The 22,092-nt window shown below is 41.8% G+C and overlaps 1 protein-coding gene across 1 annotated transcript in view; it reads right to left on the bottom strand.

Annotated features, from left to right (window-relative positions):
• DOCK3 (dedicator of cytokinesis 3) overlaps positions 1 to 22,092 on the bottom strand; it is an 873,576-nt gene that overhangs the window by 576,387 nt on the left and 275,097 nt on the right. Inside the window, exons 17-18 of the mRNA XM_030206787.1 lie at positions 12,206 to 12,312; positions 5,941 to 6,112 (exon numbers count right to left, since the gene is read on the bottom strand). Coding sequence (XP_030062647.1) covers positions 5,941 to 6,112; positions 12,206 to 12,312 — 279 coding nt within the window. The remainder of the gene's footprint in view (positions 1 to 5,940; positions 6,113 to 12,205; positions 12,313 to 22,092) is intronic.

Below are 22,092 nucleotides of genomic sequence, written 5' to 3' on the forward strand. Positions count from 1 at the left end.
CGACTTCGAGGGGGGTTCCGGGGGCTGTGACCTCGTGGGAAGGTGGTTTCGTTTGGCTTAGATAGAGAGAGAGAGAGGGTTCATTACAGGCCCTGTCCTCTGACATCACGACGTTTTTACGCGCGGGCGGGGCCTGTTACAAACCCAGGCAGCCACAGAACTTTGGAGGAGCGGCTCCTCGAGAGCAACATGTCTGCCCTCTCATCGTCGTGCGCTTCCCGCCTCCCTGCTAGGAGTAGCAACATCTCCTGACATCAGGCAAGCAGGGTTCTAGCGTGGGCCAGTGATGTCAGGAGAGGTTACGATCCCAGTGAGACACATTTGAACATTCAATGAGCAAATTATTATATTAGATAAAAATGGAGTTAATTTGCACAAAGACTGAAATGGGACTGATGATGATTCCTTTGGAAGGCTACTTGTGAAGTACCTTTAGTACAAATTGAAATTGAGAGGGCTCTACGTTGATAAACCCTAAAACATTTATATTACAAACAATATAAGTTGAATTTAACAATACCAAGTTCATTGACTCCAAAAAACATTTGATCAGAGGGAAAAAAAAAGACTTCAGAAGCTCAGTGTTTTGTCCTGCTAACACCTTGGTCCAGCATTTCCTTCTCTCTCTGAACCCCCTTCAAAAACAGCTGCTCCAGGGGCCAGCATGTTTTCCCCTTCTTTGCACCCCATCTGGTGTCTCCCTCATCTTCTTGGTCTAACTTTAAATTGTATTTTGCTTCACAGGGGCTCGCTGGTGCGGCAGTAATTCCAACATGCTGCCTGCAGCTTCCTCGGCACTCTCTGCTGCAGTCCACCCAAACGGAAACAGGAAGTTGTGTCACAGGTAAGGCAGACCACGGAAGCCGCAGGAAATGCTGTTGTGCCACTGACCCACTGAAAGGCAAAATGCATTTTAAAGTTAGACCAGGAAGGTGATGGAGATGCCAGATTGGGGTGGAGAGAAGAGAAAAATAAGATGTAGGGCCCGTTTGCCCCTCCTCCTTAACACTGGCCCTGTGACCAAAGCAGCTGTCGGATATTCTGCTCAAGGCAGTAGTGAGATTGGACTGAGGACCATGCTGCAGCTTTGTAAATCTCAATAGAGGCAGACCTAAAGTGGGCTACTGATGCAACCATGGCTTTGATATTTGTAGGTGTGACGTGACCCTCCAGAGTCAGCCCAGCCTGGGCATAAGCAAAAGAGATGTAATGTGCTAGCTAACTGGATAAAGTGCGTTTGCCAATGGCTACCCCAATCCTGTTTGGATCAAAAGAAACAAAAAACTGGGTGGACTGTCTATGGGCTTTAGTCTGCTCTAGATAGAAGGCTAAGGCACACTTGAAGTCCAAGGCGTGCAACGCACTTTCACTAGGGTGTGCATGTTTTTTGTGAAGAATGTTGGCAGAACAATGGACTGGTTAAGAGGGAACTCCAACATCATTTTAGGAATGAACTTAGGGTACATGCGGAGAACTGTTATGATGAAACTTTGTGTAAGGCGAATACACTACTAGGGCCTGAAGCTCACTGACTCTGTAAACTGAAGTGACTGCCAACATAAATAAGACCTTCCAGGTCAGGTACTTCAAATGCTTTGACTGGAGAACCTGCTGAGTCTTCTGGGTGTACAGCTGGCGAGAGCAAGATCGCTGGGGTTGGGCCTATTGGGAAGGATGAGGAGGAGTAAACTTATGCCTTTGAGAGCAGTATTCTTTCAGGCCCAGTCAAAAACCTCGGAGAGGAGATGGCTAAAGAAGGAGGTTGCTGAGAGAGAGGCACTTGATGGTGTCAGAATGTTTCTTAATGAGATCTGCAACCTCCTCCACCTTGTGCCCAAAATGTTATCTACTCGGAACAGAATGTCTGCCAATCTAAATCACCAGTTTCAGGTCAGAGATGCACAGCCATGAGAGTCTACGTATCACCACACCAAAAACGGAGAGTCTGGACGCAACATCAAAAGTGCCCCTGGATAGATAGGTCCTGCACTCCTCCTGCTTTGTAGCCAGCTGACGAAACTCTGCGGCCTGCTTCAGAGAGTGTTCTCAAGTCTAGCACACTTTTCAACGTGGATTTCAAGTAAAGGCTCATGTAGAGCTGGTAGGTCTGGTAGTGGGAAATGAGAACCGAGACTTGAAACACTTTCCTCCCAAAGGAATCCAGTGTCTGGGGGCCTCCTTGTCCAGGGGAGCTGAGGCATGAGTCCTGGAACTCCTAGCCCTCTTGAGAGCGGATTCGAGTACCATGGAGTGGAGGGGCAACTGGCCATCTCAAATCTGGGAACTTTTTGGATCCTATACATGGAGTCCACCTTCTTTGATACCACCTGCACAGAGAGCATCTTCTCTGCATCTTAGATCATGGCATGGAGGGGTACAGTGACAGCCTCCCTAGGGGCAGAGTCACAGTCCCAACTCTGCCCTAGGCTCATCCTCAATCTCCAACTTAAATGGGTTGGCAGCCACCATCCCCCTTGACAAAGCCAGCAAAGGAGAGAGCCTAAGATGGAGACTTCCTTCTCTCCTGTAGAAGGGGCAGGTTTGAAGTTAAAAACATAAAACTTCTCCTCTGTGAAGTAGTGTGGCTCCCCCTCAGGCTCCCACAACCCAAAGTACTCTTCCTGAGAGAAACGAGTCCTTGCATGCCTCAGTCTACTGGATGGACATCCAGGCCTCTCAGGGTGCCACGGTATGGATCTGCCACCCAACCCTGGGGAAGCTTCCTCCACCAGAATCACTGAATGGGCTGGCCTAGACTCCGATGCCACTCAAGGCAAGAGCATTGGGGGCTATTCATAGGCAAACCCTGGGTCTCCGAGGAAGGCTGATGTACTGGGGCTGGTACAATTGCCCCCGATGCCGAAGTGCAGCAAGCAAGCCAACTCCTCCCTGAACCAGCTATCAAAGTGTCAGGTCTCAAAGCAGCAACTAGGTTTGTGAGCCCTTGAGCCGCTGCCAAGGAGTGGCAGTGGCAGGCAAAACCACCCCAACCAGCACTGGGCTAACACACACACAAAGCAGGGACTACAAACAGGGATAAGCAAAGCACAAACACACTGGACAAGAACACTTGGACTGGAACACAGGACTGGAGCAAGGCTTCACCTGCACTTGACCACCCTTCCCCAGGAGTTGAGCCCCTGGGTACAGGCGGCCAGCAGGACTTACCGGACTGGGCAGGAACTGGATACCAACAGAAAACACACAAACTGGATACCAACAGAAAACACACAACAGAGTCAAGACTACAAGCTGCCAGGCAGCCACTAAGACAGAAACACAGACAGGAGGGAGTCAGGACTAAAAGCTGCCAAGCAGCCACTAATAAAGAACACAGACACAAGACAAGGAAATGCAGACCAGAAACAAGACTAGGAACTAAACAATAAAACCAAAGCCAACTACACACAAACAAACAAACAAGAACCAGGCAAGAACTCAGAATAAAACTGAACTAGGCAGAAGTGCACAGAGCACACCCACATACCAGGGGCCTTAGACGATGCAAAGGCAAACACAGAAGTTCTAGGTGATTAATAAAGCCCATCAGCTGCTAAAGGTCAGCTGCAGCAATCACAAGGCAACTACGGATGCTGTTCTGGTACAAACAAGGAAAGCAATTCTGGCAGCCCGGAAGATCTGGACTGAACTTGGCTGAAGTCTGGAACGGGTGACAGTAAACAGACAGTCCACTGCAGCTACCAGGTCTGGCCACCAGAGGGCGAGGTGAGCACAGACAAGGAAAAGCAAAGAAGTTGAATTTGGGGTGTGGGGGGGGGGGGGGGTTGGGGAGGGACCCAAGCATTACCTCTCAGTCTTCCCTTCCCCCACTGCTGCTGTGCCCCCCTCCATCCAAAATTATACCTTTGCTGGTGGGGATGCTTAAACCCCAGCAGCTGAAGTTTAGCTGCCAGAGCTTGGCTTGTGCTGCCTAAGAAGCAGGGAAGCAGGCAGGTTGCTCCAGCCTCAGATACCAGCACTTCCGTGCATGCTCAGTTCAAATACAAAAACTGACCAGGTGCGGAAGTGCCGGCACCCTGCCAACTTCCTAATGCTCAGGTAGCATAGGCAGAGCTCCAGCATTGAAACTCTTTGGCTGGTGGGGCTTGAGCACCCCTGACAGCCATGTATTGACTACCATAATATTGGAGGGGCCTGGGACCAAAGGGGAGGGGAGACAGGCTAAGCTACACCACTGACTATGTATATATTTATATCAAAAACTTTCCTGATCATGTGCAGTGAAAAATCTTTAAAATAAAAATGATTTTGTTTTTTTTGCTGAAAACACATATAATCAGCAACTGAAATATTTCATCAGCACCATTTTGAAAACAATGCAGTCCAGGGGCAGGAGCAGAGGGGAACTTCCCCAACTCTGGGCCACCAGACTACCTCAGACAACTCCTGGTAGGTCATTAGGGGGTGGGGGAGAGTTAGGATCTCTGCTGTGCTAGGAGGTTCATACTGGGGGTCTGCTTGAACAATGGGGTTTGTGCTCAGGGGGATTAGATTGGAGGCATGTCTGAACTGAGAGGATCAGAACACAGGGCTGAAGACTGGGGGAATCGCTGCTGTGGCTTTCAGCTTGAGTAGACAACTGTCAGGTGATACAACCGAGATGTCATCAGTACTGATATGTGCTACACAAGACGTCACTCTTATAAGGCATGCTAATTTAAAAAAAAATGTTTGTGAGCTAATTAGGAGGCATATACTAGTATACCGAGTAGCTATGAATGTGAACATAAAAAAACACACACACACAAGCAAGCTGAAGGTCTTCTAGTTTTATAGTGCTGGAAAATATTTGGAAAAACTTGGTGCCAGCTTGAATAACTTTTTTTAGGATCCAGGTAAAAAACATTATTTTTCCTTCTAATTTGCCTACTTCTAGACAGTTCCCCACAAGCCCTCTATCTTTTCTGCCAGCATTCTCCTCAACCAATGGCTATATCACTCCATCCACCCTCAATTGTCCCAACAAGTTCATGGCTGCAGCAACACGTAAACCACACTGAACCTGCCGTACAGTAGGAAAATGTGGGATACAAATGCAATAAATAAATAATTAATGCACAAAACTGCAAAGTGCCTGAATGTGATATGTAAACCACTTTGGTTGTACCACAGCAAGGTCGTATAAGAAATGCATTACCCTTAAATGGAGTTACAAATGGGTATGAACTGTACTTTGCAGTTAGTAAATGGAGTCTTAACACGCACCGATGCAGACTGAGTGAATACAATTACTAAGTGCATACCTCAGGATAAAGACTTTTCCTGATCCTGGGAATGCCTCACTTCATAGGGTTTGCTCTTACTGTGCAGCAGGGGTGCATCAAGGGTGGGGAGGTGGGGGGCGGTCCGTCCTGGGTGCAGGCAGCAAAGGGGCGCACAGAGCAGTCTTGCAGCTGTTGGCTTCACCAGTTCCCTGCCCCCTCTGACGTTACTTCCTGTTCCGGGGCAGGGGACCGGTGGAGCAGACAGCTGCATGACTGCTCCTTGAACCCCGAGGTGATGAGGATGATTCGCTTCGGAGGAGGGGAGGTGGGTGATATGCTTCAGGGGGAGAGATGCAGCAAGAGGGGGGTGTAAGCATTGAGATGGGGGTGATGTGCCGAGCAGGGGGGTGTAAAGGCGACCCACCCAGGGTGGCAGCCAACCTAGGTACGTCACTGCTATGCAGTAATTTGGGCAATCACTGGGAAGTGCTAAACTTTACCACATTTTAGTATTATGGAGTCCCAGCTTCAACATTTTGAGGTATACTGTTTGAACCAAGCCACTGGGCACCAGCTACTCTTTTTGGTTCCGAGGTTGGTATAGTGGCAGCTCCTTGGCCCCAGACCTGCACTACTCTCAGCTTCAGGCAGCCATGATCCCAGCTAGGAACTTTCCACACTGTATATAGGTATTATGAAGTGATGGATACTATACCATTCTGGGTGAGTTTGGTGGAGGAGAGTTGAGTGGATATCCAGAAGGATTCTTTGGTGCTGCGCTGAAAGATGAGGCTGGAAGGAATGTTAGGACAGCCGTTGAAATCCTCCCTGCTGCAGGGTAAGCCCAGGTAGAGTGCGTGGTTATTGAAGGTACTGCTCTCATCACACTGCAGGAATAAGGAAACGATTTACCTTCTTATGTGTGATTATTTTTCACCTGAACAGATTCTGCTCTTTCTTGCAAAGCAGACAAGAGGCCTAACCCTGGAACACATGGCATCACCTGCAATCTAGGAAGTATGGTTTGCATCTAAGAATTAAGCCACAGCACATATCACAAGGCACTCTCCCTTCAACTTCCAATAAAAGTTAAAAGGATGTGCTTTCATTTAAAACAAAACAGGAAGTTTAAATGACATTTTCCATTTTGTTACAATTTGTTTTTAAAGTGAAATAAAAATCTAAAATTCATTTGTTTGTTTCGTTTAAAAATAGTTGGGTTAACCTTGGAGCCCCAAAATGTTTTAAAACCCTTCCCAGGCCCTTCTCTAATTCCCCCTACTATGAATTCTCTTACCCTACTGATCTCTCTTCATGAGGAACAATTCCTGACATGGCACATGCAAATGATGCCAGCAGAGACTAGAGTCATTATTAATGTCTGACATACATAATGGCTTCATTTGAGCCATGTTGCTTGGCACCACTGTGTTTTATCTGGCTAGCAAATCCATTACCCTAAACTTTTTAGTGCCCCACAGGTCCACGCTACTCCCCAGATTCATTCCAATGGAAAAGTCAACAGTGGAGGTAAAAGAAGACATACTTAGAATAGTATACAACGATATTAAAAACTTCTTTTTTTCCAGTATTCTAAGCGTGTCTTCTTTTACCTTCACTGTTGGACTTTTTCAGTGGATTGACGAGAAGAGTTTTTTTTTCTTCCCGTTTGTTTTGCTCCAGATACATTCAACATCATTCTATTCAAGGCATATATGTAGCCATTCATTTGCACAAGTATGCCTTACTCTTATTATTGCAAGCTACCAAAATTCAGTATCTAATAGCATGGTGCCAGCTCTTAGCTGAGGAACCAATAGTAGGTCACAGCTTGACATTACTTCTTCTAGACCACCAAAGTAGTGGTGAAGGGACGTAGGTCAACCAAGGAAAGGAAACTCCAGAGGTTGATTGTAGTAAATCGCGTTTACTGAGAAACCAGATACCGTAGAAAGGTTTTTTGAATTCCGTCACTGTTTTTGTCTCTACTACCTCCCTCGGGTGGGCATTTCAGGTATCGACCACCCTCTCCATGAAAAAGAATTTCCTGACATTACTGCAAGTCTACCACTCCGCAACCTCAGCTCATGTCTTCTAGTATTACCATTTCCCCTTCTCTGGAAAAGATTTGTTTCTATATTAATACCTTTCAAGTACTTAAACATCTGCATCAATATCTCCCCCTGTCCCTTCTTTCCTCTACGCTATACATATTCAGGTCTTTCAGTCTCTTCTTATACCTCTTATGGTGCAAGCCCCATATCATGTTTATTTATTAGGATTTATTTACCGCCTTTTTGAAGGAATTCACTCAAGGCAGTGTACATCTGGATAAAGATGAGCCAATTGATATTGTGTATCTGGATTTTCAGAAGGCGTTTGACAAAGTACCTCATGAAAGACTCCAGAGAAAATTGGAGAGTCACGGGATAGGAGGTAGTGTTCTTTTGTGGATTAAAAACTGATTAAAAGATAGAAAACAGAGAGTAGGGTTAAATGGTCAGTATTCTCAATGGAGAAGGGTAGTTAGTGGGGTTCCCCAGGGGTCTGTGCTGGGACTGCTGCTTTTTAACATATTTATAAATGACCTAGAGATGCGAGTAATTAGTGAGGTGATTAAATTTGCTGATGACACAAAGTTATTCAAAGTCGTTAAATCGTGGGAGGATTGTGAAAAATTAGAAGAGGACCTTACGCGACTGGGCGTCTAAATGGCAGATGACGTTTAATGTGAGCAAGTGCAAAGTGATGCATATGGGAAAGAGGAACCCGAATTATAGCTACGTTATGCAAGGTTCCTCATTAGGAGTCAAGGACCAAGAAAGGGATCTAGGTGTTGTTGTTGATGATACATTGAAACCTTCTGCTCAGTGTGATGCTGTCGCTAAGAAAGCAAATAGAATGTTAGGTATTATTAGGAAAAGAATGGAAAACAAAAATGAGGATGTTATAATGCCTTTTTATCGCTCCATGGTACGACCGCACCTCAAATATTGTGTTCAATTCTGGTCACCGCATCTCAAAAAAGATAAAGTGGAATTAGAAAAGGTACAGAGAAGGGCGACAAAATTGATAAAGGGGATGGGACAACTTCCCTATGAGGAAAGCCTAAAGCGGCTAGGGCTCTTCAGCTTGGAGAAAAGGCAGCTGAGGGGACATATGATAGAGGTCTATAAAATAATGAGTGGAGTTGAACGGGTAGATGTGAAGAGTCTGTTTATGCTTTCCAAAAATACTAGGAGTAGGGAGTAGGGGACATGTGATGAAGCTACAATGTAGTAAATTTAAAACGAATCGGAGAAAATGTTTCTTCACTCAACGTGTAATTGGGCTCTGGAATTCGTTGCCAGAGAATGTAGGGGCAGTTAGCTTAGCAGAGTTTAAAAAAGGTTTGGACAGCTTCCTAAAGGGAAAGTCCATAGACCACTATTAAATGGACTTAGGAAAATCCACTATTTCTGGGATAAGCAGTATAAAATGTTTTGTACTTTTTGGGGATCTTGCCAGGTATTTATGACCTAGATTGGCCACTGTTGAAAACAGGATGCTGGGCTTGATGGACCTTTGGTCTTTCCCAGTATGGCAATACTTATGTACAATATTGTTTTTTTGTTGCTTAGCGGTACTTTGATGTGTGCTTCCTACAGCAGTTTAGCCTGTCTTTATCCAGGTGAGATTTAACGCCATCTCCCTTCCAGTTTTAATCCATTGCGTTTAAGGATCCGAAGTTCTGGTGAAAACCAAGGTGAGCATTTTTTTAGTTGTGCCATAGTGTGTATTCCAAATGTCAACCTGTATATGGTAGTTGTCTTTCCATCCACATGTGGATGTCTTTCCATCCACATGTGGATAGTCCAATGCCTCTAGGAAATTCTGTCACCTTCCTTTGGACCACTTTGAATCTTTCTACATCTTTAGCAAAATATGGCCTCCAAAACAACTCCAGGTGGGGCCTCACCAGAGACTTGATATGTTGAAACTCTCTGTTCAGTGTGCGGCAGTGGCTAAGAAAGCAAATAGAATGTTAGATATTATTAGGAAAGGAAAACAAAAATGAGGACGTTATAATGCCTCTGTATCACTCTATGGTGTGACTGCACCTCAAATACTGAACTCAATTCTGGTTGCTGCATCTAAAGATAAAGTGGAATTAGAAAAGGTACAGAGAAGGGAAATGAAAGTGATAAAGGGGATGGGATGACTTCCCTATGAGGAAAGGCTAAAGCGGCTAGGGCTCTTCAGCTTGGAGAAAAGACGGCTGAGGGGAGATATGATAGAGGTCTATAAAATAATGAGTGGAGTGGAACAGGTAGACATGAATCGCTTGTTTACTCTTTCCAAAAAAAACTAGGACTAGGGGGCATGCAATGAAGCTAAAAAGTAGTACATTTAAAACAAATCAGAGAAAATATTTCTTCACTCAACGTGCAATTAAACTCTGGAATTCGTTGCCAGAGAATATAGAAAGAAGCTAACTTAGCAGGGTTTAAAAAAAGGTTTGGATAGCTTCCTAAAAGAAAACTCCATAAGACATTATTAAAATGGACTTTGAGAAAATCCACTGCTTATTTCTAAGATAAGCAGCATAAAATGTGTTGTACCGTTTTGGGATCTTGCCAGGTACTTGTGACCTGGATTGGCCACTCTTTGATGGACCTTTGGTCAGTCCCAGTATGGCAATACTTATGTACTTATGACATCAACACCTCCTTTCTTCTGCTGCTTATGCTTCTCTGGATGCAGCCTAGCAACCTTCTGTCTACAGCCATGGCCATGTTACACTGTTTTATTGCTTTAAGATCCTCTGTCACCATCACCCCAGGTTTCTCTCCCTGTCTCTGCATATCAGCCTCTCACCTCCTAAGATATATGGTTCCTTGGATTTCTACTCCACAAAAGCATCACTCTGCATTTCCTTTGAATTAAATTTTAATTGCCGAACATTAGACCATTCTTCTATTTTTTGCTGATCCCTTCTCACATGCATGTGTAAATGTTCGGAATACTGATACTTTCTTATGAACCGGTTAACGCCAGAGGGTGGTGGTTAATGGAATTCGCTTGGATGAGGGAAAGGTGAGTAGTGGAGTGCCTCAGGGATCGGTGCTGGGGCCGATTCTGTTCAATATATTTGTGAGTGACATTGCCGAAGGGTTAGAAGCTAGTTTGCCTTTTTGCGGATGATACTAAGATCTGTAACAGAGTGGACACCCCGGAGGGAGTGGAAAACATGAAAAAAGGATCTGCGGAAGCTAGAAGAATGGTCTAAGGTTTGGCAATTAAAATTCAATGCGAAAAAATGCAAAGTGATGCACTTAGGGAGTAGAAATCCACGGGAGACGTATGTGTTAGGTGGTTAGAGTCTGATATGTACGGATGGGGAGAGGGATCTTGGGGTGATAGTATCTGAGGATCTGAAGGCGACAAAACAGTGTGACAAGGAGGTGGTCATAGCTAGAAGGTTTCTAGGCTGTATAGAGAGGTGTGACCAGCAGAAGAAAAGAGGTATTAATGCCCCTGTGTATAAGTTGTTGGTGAGGCCCCACCTGGAGTACTGTGCTCAGTTTTGGAGGCCGTATCTTGCTAAGGATGTAAAAAGAATTGAAGCGGTGCAAAGAAAAGCTACAAGAATGGTATGGGATTTGCATTACAAGAAGTATGAGAGACTTGCTGACCTGAACATGTATACCCTGGAGGAAAGGAGAAACAGGGGTGATATGATACAGATGTTCAAATATTTGAAAGGTATTAATCCGCAAATGAACCTAGATGGGAAGGCGGTAGATCTAGAGGACATGAAATGAGATTGAAGGGGGGCAGACTCAAGAAAAATATCAGGAAGTATTTTTTTCACGGAGAGAGTGATGGATGCTTGGAATGCCCTCCCGCAGGAGGTGGTGGAGAAGAAAACGGTAACGGAATTCAAACATGCGTGGGATAAACATAAAGGAATCCTATTCAGAAGGAATGGATCCTCAGAAGCTTAGCGGAGATTGGGTGGCAGAGCCGGTGGGGGGAGGCATGGCTGTTGGTTGGGAGGCGGAGATAGTGCTGGGCAGACTTCTACGGTCTGTGCCCTGAAAATGGCAGATACAAATCAAGGTAAGGTATACACAAAAAGTAGCACATATGAGTTTGTCTTGTTGGGCAGACTGGATGGACCATGCAGGTCTTTTTCTGCCTTCATTACTATGTTACTATGTAATTTAACAGTGATAGACAAATACAAACTGTTACAATAAACTAAGCAGAATAGAGCGATGGCCTGAACTAATACAGTGAAATGTTCTCTGTCAAAATAATGACAAACATTACACAACAATTGAAGCTTAAAGAATTCTTCCTTAATATAACTCATTTGTGGTTCAAAAAAAGTATAGTCCAGAATAAAGTCCAGTATTTTAACAATGCGCTCAGCCTTTCAGGACAAGTCATTGAAGATTTTAAAAGTTTCAGAAACTGATTGTTACAGTACCTATTTTGTCTTGTCCTTGTTTAATTTAAAACCATGAATGAACTGTGATGTTCAATGAGCGAAATACAGGAGGCAACCTTTGACACAGTAAGATGATCATCAGATTTTGGGACCAAAATAAACATATCATCTAAATAGGAATAAAACTGTAATTTCAAGGCAGAAAAACCTGACTCAAAGCGTCATATATATGATGAATAAGATAGGAGAGATGGGTGAACCCTGGGGAATCACACAGAGTATGTGGTATTTCAGAATATATAAAATAAAATAAAAATTACCTATATAAAACGTTAGCTATATAGATGAAAAAGAAATGCATATCTAGAGTATGCACTTCCTACCTTAGGATTTCTTTTTAATGCACATATAAGATATTACTATTTAATAATCCGAGCTATACTTCTCTATTTGAGATCCCTTTTCTTGGCCCCATCACTTTGCATAGATCCATATTCTTTCTGTTTGTTGCACAGGAGCAACTCTGTAACATGCCGCACCATACCTTATAGACATACAATTCATGGGTATCATCTGCAAGCGTAGTGCCGTCATCTCTCATCAGTGGAGTGAAAGCAAAGCCAAATAACTTCTTCTCCCCTTTGTCCTTTGCTGCAGAAAAGTCAAGAATATGTGATCACTTAGCATAAATAAAACATCATAAGTCACAGTCACATTATTTCCAATTACAGAAGCATAGACTGACTTTTAAAATTTACTAAAGCTGTTCATATCATAAGAGATGGAACCTAAAGTATACAACATGTGTTGCTGCCACTGTGACCCTTAATGGTCTATCAGCATCATTAGTCTTTCTAAAGGTATGGTTTATACATTTCATCTCTCCCACTGTATACATTTTTATGGCTCTTGAATTATCCTTCACTTCATTTGTAATTTTTGTAATTTTGTATTATACATTTTTTTCAGACTTGACCCTGTTTGTTTCCCTTCTTGTGCATTTTTTAACCACACACAGGTTAGTTTTTTAATTCATTCTCTTTCATATCTTCATGCATAGTAATTTATTATCTGTTACTTATAATTTTTTAATCTTTTGTTACTTCCTTTACCCCTTTAGGCTCATTTATTATTCCTTGTTCCTATTTCCATGCTATGTTAACCAGAACATATGGGTATACATTCATGCAATATTCTCAATGCTTATTTTATCTCATAGACTCCATTTCCTTATTATTTTCTATGTGATTGTATTTATTTTTATGTAACTGTATTTATTGTTTTTATCTGTTGTGTTTTAGACTACTGATGCAGGCACTTCTCTGAAACGCAGTGCCACGTCGAGTCCTTCTTCAGTATTGATTAAAGACTTTTACATAATTATTATGTCTCCTTGAATCTTTTAAGAGTCCTGTTGATCACACTACTCCTCTTTTTTGACTTGGTGCTATTTTATTTATTTTTAGCATTTGTACCCCACATTTTCCCACCTATTTGCAGGCTCAATGTGGCTTACATAGTACCACCAAAGGCGTTTGCCCAGTCGGTGGATAACAAATACAAAGTTGTATAGTGATCGTATGAGGTATAAGTGGAGGGTCGGAATGGATGAAGATTGCGTGATGTCCTGTTCGATCATAGTCATGCTGTGTTGGTAGGTGAAGAGGGTTACGTGGGGTCGTTGGGGTAGACCTTTTTAAAGAGGTTGGTTTTTTACTGATTTCCTGAAGTTCAAGTGCTTGTGTATTGTTTTTACAGCTTTTGGGAGCCCATTCCATAGTTGTGCACTTATGTAGGAGAAGTCAGCTGCGTAAGTTGTTTTGTATTTCAGTCCTTTGCAATTTGGGTAGTGTCGATCTGACTTTGTTTCTTATTGGTAAGGCTATAAGGTCTGTCATGTATCCTGGGACTACGCCGTATATGATTTTGTGGACTAAGGTGCAGATTATGAAGATGATCCGTTCTTTGATTGGGAGCCAATGCAACTTTTCTTGGAGGGGTTTGGCACTTTCGAAGCGTGTTTTGCTGAATATCATACATGCAAAGGTTGTGAGTGTTGCTGAAAATGACTGCCCTGGTATGGCTGTAATGATTGACTTGGGTTTTTGTTAATGATGTATTGTGTTCTTTCCTTTCTTTAATTGAGTTTTTTTATTTTTATTTTATATATTGTTAACCAATTTGACTTGCTGTGCAATTGATATCAGTATAGAAAAATTCAATAAACAATAAAGGGTCATGGATTTGATATCCCACCTTTCTGTGAGTACAACCAAAGTGGTTTATATATACTATATGCAGGTACTTTTTCTCTCCCTAGTGGGCTCACGATCTGATTTTGTACCTGGGACAATGGAGGGTTAAGTGACTTGACCAGGGTCAAAGAAGTGAATACTTTTAATATTCTCCCCAAGGATCCTTTTTTCCCATCACAGAAAGATGTAGCCCATTATTACAGTACAAACCTGTTATTTTTCCACGTATTAACCCATTCTCCTATTTATTTATTTATTTATTTATTTTTACACCAAAACTCAAGCCACTTATTGAATTCCTCTGTTTTGCGTAGTCTTTCCTCTCTCCTCCCCAGCATAGGAATTACTTCAGAAAAAGCCACAGTCCGAACCAAAGATTTCAGTCCCTCCCCAAGCATCTGAGCTTCTGCTTTCCGAAAGAAGAGGACATTTCTCTGGTAAGTGAACATTATTTTGCTTTGTGCTTTGGGAACTTAAAGATTGGGGTTTAAAGGAGGAATTGTAGGTTAATGATAGGCAAAATAAAAATATAAAAAGCAAATTTTATCAACTAATCTCCATAGACTTTTCCACTTAGTTTTAAAAACTTTGTACCACAGCATTAACAGATAGAATCTAGCAGACACTGCAGGATCTAGTTTAGCCTTCCCGCCCACCCCTAGGACAACTCTTCATTTATAGTCAGTTATTGAGTAGAGAGGTGTGGTAGCCGTGTTAGTCCAATTTTAAAGAAAATCAAAAGAAATAAAACAAAATAAAACATGGAAAAGAAAATAAGATCATACCTTTTTTATTGAACATAACTTAATACATTTCTTGATTAGCTTTCGAAGGTTGTCCTTCTTCGTCAGATTGGAAATAAGCAAATGTGGTAGATGACAGTATATATAAGTGAAACATCAAAGCATTTCAGTAACAATCTAACAGGGTGGGGGTGGGTAGGAGATATGCATGGGAACATCAATGCATTTCAGTGATAGTCTACCAGGATGGGGGTGGATAGGTGAGAGGAGGGTGACAAACAAAGCAATACTACTTTATGGTTTATAATGGGCCAGAAAACCCAGATCCTTGTTAAGCCCTGTTCAATCATTCTGACTTCAAAGGTCTTACATTCCTGTATTGTTTTAAAGTTACCTTTTAGGATTCTTACTATGAAATCACTGGTACAGTGTTCTGGTTTTGTAAAATGCTGTCCTACAGAGGTGGAATCCTGGCTGGCACTGGCATTCTTCATGTGATGTCTATGTAAATTAAATCTTGTCTTTAGCATCTGGCTTGTTTCTCCAATATAGCATCCTTCGTCACATTTTTTACACTGAATGATATATCACATTGGAAGATGAGCATGTAAAAGATTCCTTTATGTTGAATATTTTTCCTTTGTGAATGACTGTGGGGTCCTGTGAAATGTTTTGGCATAGCTTGCAGCTTGATATACTGCAAGGATGTATGCCATTCTCTTCTTTTTTAGTGTGTTGGGAGTTTACTTCTGATTAGCTTGTGCTTTACGTTGGTTGGCTGTCGGAAAGCAAGCACTGGTGGGGATGGGAATATCTCTTTCAGTAATTCATCCTCCTGGAGTAGAAGCTGAAGATCTTTTATGATTTTTCTTAATTTTTCCAGCTCTGGGTTGTATGTCACTATAAGGGGGATTCTGTCTGTGGCTTCTTTTTTTCTTTGTACTGTAGCAGATTTTCCCTGGGTGTTTTGAGGGAGGAGGCAATATTTTTGGAGATTATTTTGGGGGTGTAGCCTTTCCGTTCGAAGGATGCAGTCAGGATTTCAAGGTGTCTGTCTCTGTCCCTTGAGTCAGAGCAGATACAGTGATATCTTGTCGCTTGGCTGTAAATAATGGATCTCTTTATATGTGAAGGGTGGAAGCTGGAGCTGTGGAGATAGCTGCATCTGTCTGTTGGTATCTTGTATATAGATGTTTGTATATAGCCATCTCTGACTGAGACCGTGATGTCCAAACAAATTGACTTTTTCTGGGGAGTAGTCAATTTTGAATCTGATTGTAGGATGGTATATATTGAAGGGATAGTAAAATTGTTTCAGAGTTTCTTCTCCCTCTGTCCAAATCATTAAAATGTCATCGATGTACTGGTAGTATTTTAGAGGCTTGGTCTGGTATGTATTCAGAAATGTCTCTTCCAGCTCAGCCATAAAAAGGTTGGCATATTGGGGTGCTGTCCTGGTTCCCATCGCAGTGCCCATTATTTGTAGATAGATATCATTGTTAAAGTGGAGGTAGTTGTGAGTTAAAATAAATTTGATTAATTTTGTAATAGTTTCTGGTGAGTATTGATGGTCCAGTGTGGGTGTTTTTAGGAGTCTCCCATATGCAGCTATGCCATCCACATGGTGAATGTTGCTGTATAGTGATTCTACATCCATTGTGACCAGAAGGGTGTTCAATGGTAATTGCTTGATATTTTTCAATTTATTCAGAAAGTCTGTGGAGTCTTGTATGAAGCTGTTTGTTTTGTGCACAAGGGGTTTCAGAATTCCCTCTGAGCCCAGATATTTCTTCCGTGTCAGTTATTGTAATTAGAGTAACAAGCGAGGAGTGCTCTTACATCTAAGAAGGAAACACTAAATAAATCATACAATATACTATATAAACTAAAATACACTTTCATATTAGGCTAATATCCTTAATATTGTAGCAAGTTTTAAATTATTGAAAAACTCAAAAACTAAGATAGAGTCAGCAGTCCAGCAGCGAGAGGGGTGCTATCTAGTCTTTTGCATGGAGTGTCACATGTATGATTATCTCCAAGTTGGTGAGATGCCATATGTGTGTGCCCAATGCAAAGAGCTCCTAGCTCTCAGAGAACGTGTCCGTTCTCTTGAGGCTAAAGTAGCAGACTTGGTGGAGCTGAGGAAGACAGAGAGGTACAAAGAGGAGACCTACAGGGATGTTGTAGAGAAGTCCCACCTCCAGTATGGTAGCCCCTGTGCTACCTTGGAGGAGGGAGGTCTCCTACTACTACTACTACTATTTAGCATTTCTATAGCGCTACAAGGCATACGCAGCGCTGCACAAACATAGAAGAAAGACAGTCCCTGCTCAAAGAGCTTACAATCTAATAGACAAAAAATAAATAAAGTAAGCAAATCAAATCAATTAATGTGAACGGGAAGGAAGAGAGGAGGGTAGGTGGAGGCGAGTGGTTACAAGTGGTTACGAGTCAAAAGCAATGTTAAAGAGGTGGGCTTTCAGTCTAGATTTAAAGGTGGCCAAGGATGGGGCAAGACGTAGGGGCTCAGGAAGTTTATTCCAGGCGTAGGGTGCAGCGAGACAGAAGGCGCGAAGTCTGGAGTTGGCAGTAGTGGAGAAGGGAACAGATAAGAAGGATTTATCCATGGAGCGGAGTGCACGGGAAGGGGTGTAGGGAAGGACGAGTGTGGAGAGATACTGGGGAGCAGCAGAGTGAATACATTTATAGGTTAGTAGAAGAAGTTTGAACTAACCTAGAAGGAGAGCATCACCCTGGTGAAGTAGGAAGTACTTCTGTAGCTAGGACCTGCCAACCAGGGAATGCAATATCCTCTCACACCGAGGATATGTCTCCAAGTGCTGCCCGGGAGGGAAAAGTTAGGACAGTTGTTGTAGTTGGTGATTTGATCATTAGGCCTATAGATAGCTGGGTGGATCGAATTGTATATTAACGAGAGCCTTGAATCAAATAGATTGAAAATTCTGCAGGAAACTAAACACTTCTTGGAATCACTGTGGATTGAAATTCTATGTGTAAAGGGGAAAAGGATAGTGATAGGAGTGCACTACCATCCGCCTGGCCAGGATGAACAGACGGATGCAGAAATGTTAAAGGAAATTAGGGATTAAAAACTGGGCAACACGATAATAATGGGTGATTTCAATTACCCCGATATTGACTGGGTAAATGTAACATCGGGACATGCTAGTAAGGTAAAACTCCTTGATGAAATCAAGGACAGCTTTATGGAGCAGCTGGTACAGGAGCCGATGAGAGAAGGAAAAATTCTAGAACTAGTCCTTAGTGGAGCGCATGATCTGGTGCAGGAGGTAATGGTGCTGGGGCCGCTTGATAACAGTGATCATAATATGATCTGATTTGATATTAGCTTTGAAATAAGTATACATAGGAAATCAAATAAGTTAGCGTTTAACTTTTAAAAAGGAGATTATGATAAAATGAGAAGAACGGTGAAAAAAAAACTTAGAGGAGCGACTGCGAGGGTCAAAAATTTACATCCTGGAAGCCCAGGTCAAATATATTCCGCGTATTAAAAAAGGAGGACGGAAGACCAAATGACAGCCAGCGTGGTTGAAAAGTTAGGTGAAGGAAGCTATTAGAGCTAAAAGAAAATCCTTCAGAAAATGGAAGAAGGAACTGACTGAAAATAATCAGAAACAGCATAAGGAATGTCAAGTCAAATGCAAAGCGCTGATAAGGAAGGCTAAGAGGGACTTTGAAAAAATATTGCATTGGAGGCAAAATACATAGTAAATTTTTTTTTAGGTATATTAAAAGCAGGAAGCCGGCAAAAGAATCGGTTGGACTGCTAGATGACCGAGGAGTAAAAGATTTGGGTGGGATACCGGTGCCAGAAATGGTATTCAAAGCTGACGAGTCGGAGAAACTGAATGAATTCTCTGTAAACCTGGAGAATGTAATGGGGCAGTTCTACAAACTGAAGAGTAGCAAATCTCAAGGACCAGATGGGTATTCATCCCAGAGTACTGATAGAACTGAAAAATGAGCTTGCAGTGCTATTGTTAGTAATAAGTAATTTATCCTTAAAATTGAGCGTGGTACTGGAAGATTGGAGGGTGGCCAATGTAACGCCGATTTTAAAAGGTTCCAGAGGAGATCCGGGAAATTATAGACTGGTGAGTCTGACGTCTGTGCCGGGCAAAATGGTAGAGACTATTACTAAGAACAAAATTACAGAGCAAATTCAAAAGCATGGATTAATGAGACAAAATCAACATGGATTTAGTGAAGGGAAATCTTGCCTCACCAATCTACCACATTTCTTTGAAGGGGTGAACAAACATGTGGCTAAAGGTGAGCCGGCTGATATTGTGTACCTAGATTTTCAGAAGGCGTTTGACAAAAGTACCTCATGAAAGACTCCAGAGGAAATTGGAGAGTCATGGGATAGGAGGTAGTGTTCTATTGTGGATTAAAAACTGGTTAAAAGATAGAAAACAGAGAGTAGGGTTAAATTTGGGAAAGCGAAATACGAAAGCGCCAAACCCCTAAGAGAGAAACTACACTGGCTCCCATTAAAAGAACGAATTACGTTCAAGGTTTACACCCTGGTCCACAAAATCGTTTACGGGGAAGCCCCGAACTACATGTCAGACCTTATAGACTTACCTATTAGGAATGCAAAAATATGATCACGCACATTCCTCAATCTCCACTACCCTACCTGTAAAGGGCTAAAATATAAATCCATATACGCGACCAGTTTCTCATACATCTGCACGCAACTATGGAATGCACTATCAAAAGCCATAAAAGCAACGCAAGACCTAAACATCTTCCGAAGACTACTAAAAACAGATCTCTTCAAGAAGGCATACCATAAACATACATCTTAAATTCTGAATAATAACGCTATGTACGATCTATACTAAACCGAAATCTCATTACAAGACTGATTAACCTCTTACCATTAATGATCATGCACTACCATTTTAAACCTTATGTCAAATAGACCAAATGTATGCTCAACCAACGTAACCTTCATGCTATACCTCATATATTCTTCTTTACTATGCATGTTTACACCTCATATATAGATATATATATATATATATATATATATATATATATATATATATATATATATATATATATATATATATACCATGATTAGATCCATATATGCTATGTACCGTGTATGTTACCATATATGTATGCACCTTAACGTAACACCATGTGTAATTCTGCTAACCGGAAATGGCAACTGCCATTACAGCAAATGTAAGCCACATTGAGCCTGCAAATTGGTGGAAAAATGTGGGATACAAATGGACCTTTGGTCTTTCCCAGTATGTCAATACTTCTTATGTACTTATGTACTTCTGGAATGTTCTCTGTGCTGCAAACCTGCTATTGTTGGCCACACAAAAGAGATCTGTGTACAGTTAAACGTAAGACATTATTGAGGTTGTGTCAAGAAAGACTACTCAGATGGTTATGTATATACTTGGGATGAGATTACTGGTTTCTCAATCAGAATCTCAGAAGATGTCACAATTTGACACATTCAAGTGGTGAAGATGAGTTCAGTAAAAGACCAGGGTTATCCAAGGTGCATGCAGAGGCAGAGGATCTTGGAAGAAACGAGGGAGAGAGGGCAATATAGGGAAATCAAACTAAACCACACGACGGCAGAGAGTTGAATCCCTGTGATTGATTTCTAAATAGGAATCTCAGAAGGCAGCACAATTTGACTTATCATCAAGTTCATGAAGTGATGAAGATGAGTTGGGTAAGAGACCGGTGTCGTGCAAGGTGCATGCAGAGGATCTTGGAAGAACCGAGGGAGACGGGGCAATATAAGCACTCAAACCAAACCACAAACTAGACGACTGCAGAGGGACGAATCCCTGTGATTAATTTCTCTCAGGTGAACCTTACTCCATTATAATTAACTGTGTGTGTGGGGGGGGGGGGTCTTTTACAAAGCGTGCTAGCGGTTTTGCTCACTGGTTACTGCCAGCTGATTTTTTACTGTGAGCTAACAATGCTAGCGAGGCTTTGTAAAAGACCCTCTGTATTAGCCAAGGGGTTGACGATTATACCTACATATCATGATCCATTTCAAATGCGTGTGGATTTGGCTAAATTTGAGGACTTAATTAAATTTTCAAATTCAACCATTCAGTCGTGCTTTTTTGGCTGTGTCCCCCCCAGGACCTTTAGACCCAGCCATAGAGACTTTTTGTAGGTTGGTCTTACGGGATGTGTCTACTTTTGAACAAGAATGTACATATACCCCTATAACATGTCTTTTGATGAAAAACAAGCTCTGCAGTCACTGCAAGATAATCCTGACATCATTATCCAGCGTGAAGGTAAGGGAGGAACGGTCATTTTACTCAATAAGAATGACTACACTGCACAGGCTATGCGTCAGTTATCTGATAAGACATATCAATAGCTATCAAAGATCCAACTGATGACTTATTACAATGGATCAGTTTCTAGATCATAGAAGCTAAAATACCTATTTTTTATCTACCTATTAAGATCTATAAAGCTTTGGACCACCCCCCAGGATGTCCCATAGTCTCTGCTCACGATTCTCTCCTTGAGTGTTCTTTAAATATGTGGATTTGTTTTCTTGCTTCTTTGATACCAACCATTCCCTTCTTATATTAAGGATACAATTCATTTTCTTAATAAGATACAAAAACTTCAGGTTATTCCTACTAATGCAGTGCTGGTCACCCTGGATGTACAATCATTATAAATAACAATACCTCAACTTGAAGCCATAGATGTAATACAAACTGCTCTTGATCAACATCCTCAACCAGTCACTGGTCCTACCGAATTTATTCTTCAATGAACTACTTTAGCTTTACAAAATAATTATTTCCTATTTAAGGGGAAATTTACTTATAGTTGTCTGGGATAGTAATGGGGGCATCCTTTGCCCCTTCTGTTTCCAATCTTTTTATGGCAAAATCGGAAAATGGCACTATTTACAACATGGGTCTGGTTAAACATGTGATGTTTTGGTGCCATTTTATAGATCACATTTTTGTCACCTGGCTAGACACATTTGAAACACTCCACCAGTTTGTTAGGGATCTTAATGCATAAAATATATTGTACTGTTTGGGGATTTTGCCAGATACTTATAATCTAGATTGGCCGCTGTTGGAAACAGAATACTTGGCTTGATGGACCTTCGGTCTGTCTCAGTATGGCAACGCTTATGTTCTTATATTAATGGATGCCACCCTACTATTACATTTCAATATACTGTTCACCATACAGAGATATATTTTTTGGATGTAAAAATCACTATGAGAGAAGGCTATTTGGAATCCAAAATTTATTCCAAACCTATAGATTGCAACACCTTAGTGGCCTATGATAGCATATAGATGTATTTGTGATACTTCTGCAAAATATAAAGAAGTTTAAGAACAACT

Source organism: Microcaecilia unicolor, chromosome 6 (genome assembly GCF_901765095.1).
Source record: "Microcaecilia unicolor chromosome 6, aMicUni1.1, whole genome shotgun sequence".
Lineage (NCBI taxonomy): Eukaryota > Metazoa > Chordata > Amphibia > Gymnophiona > Siphonopidae > Microcaecilia > Microcaecilia unicolor.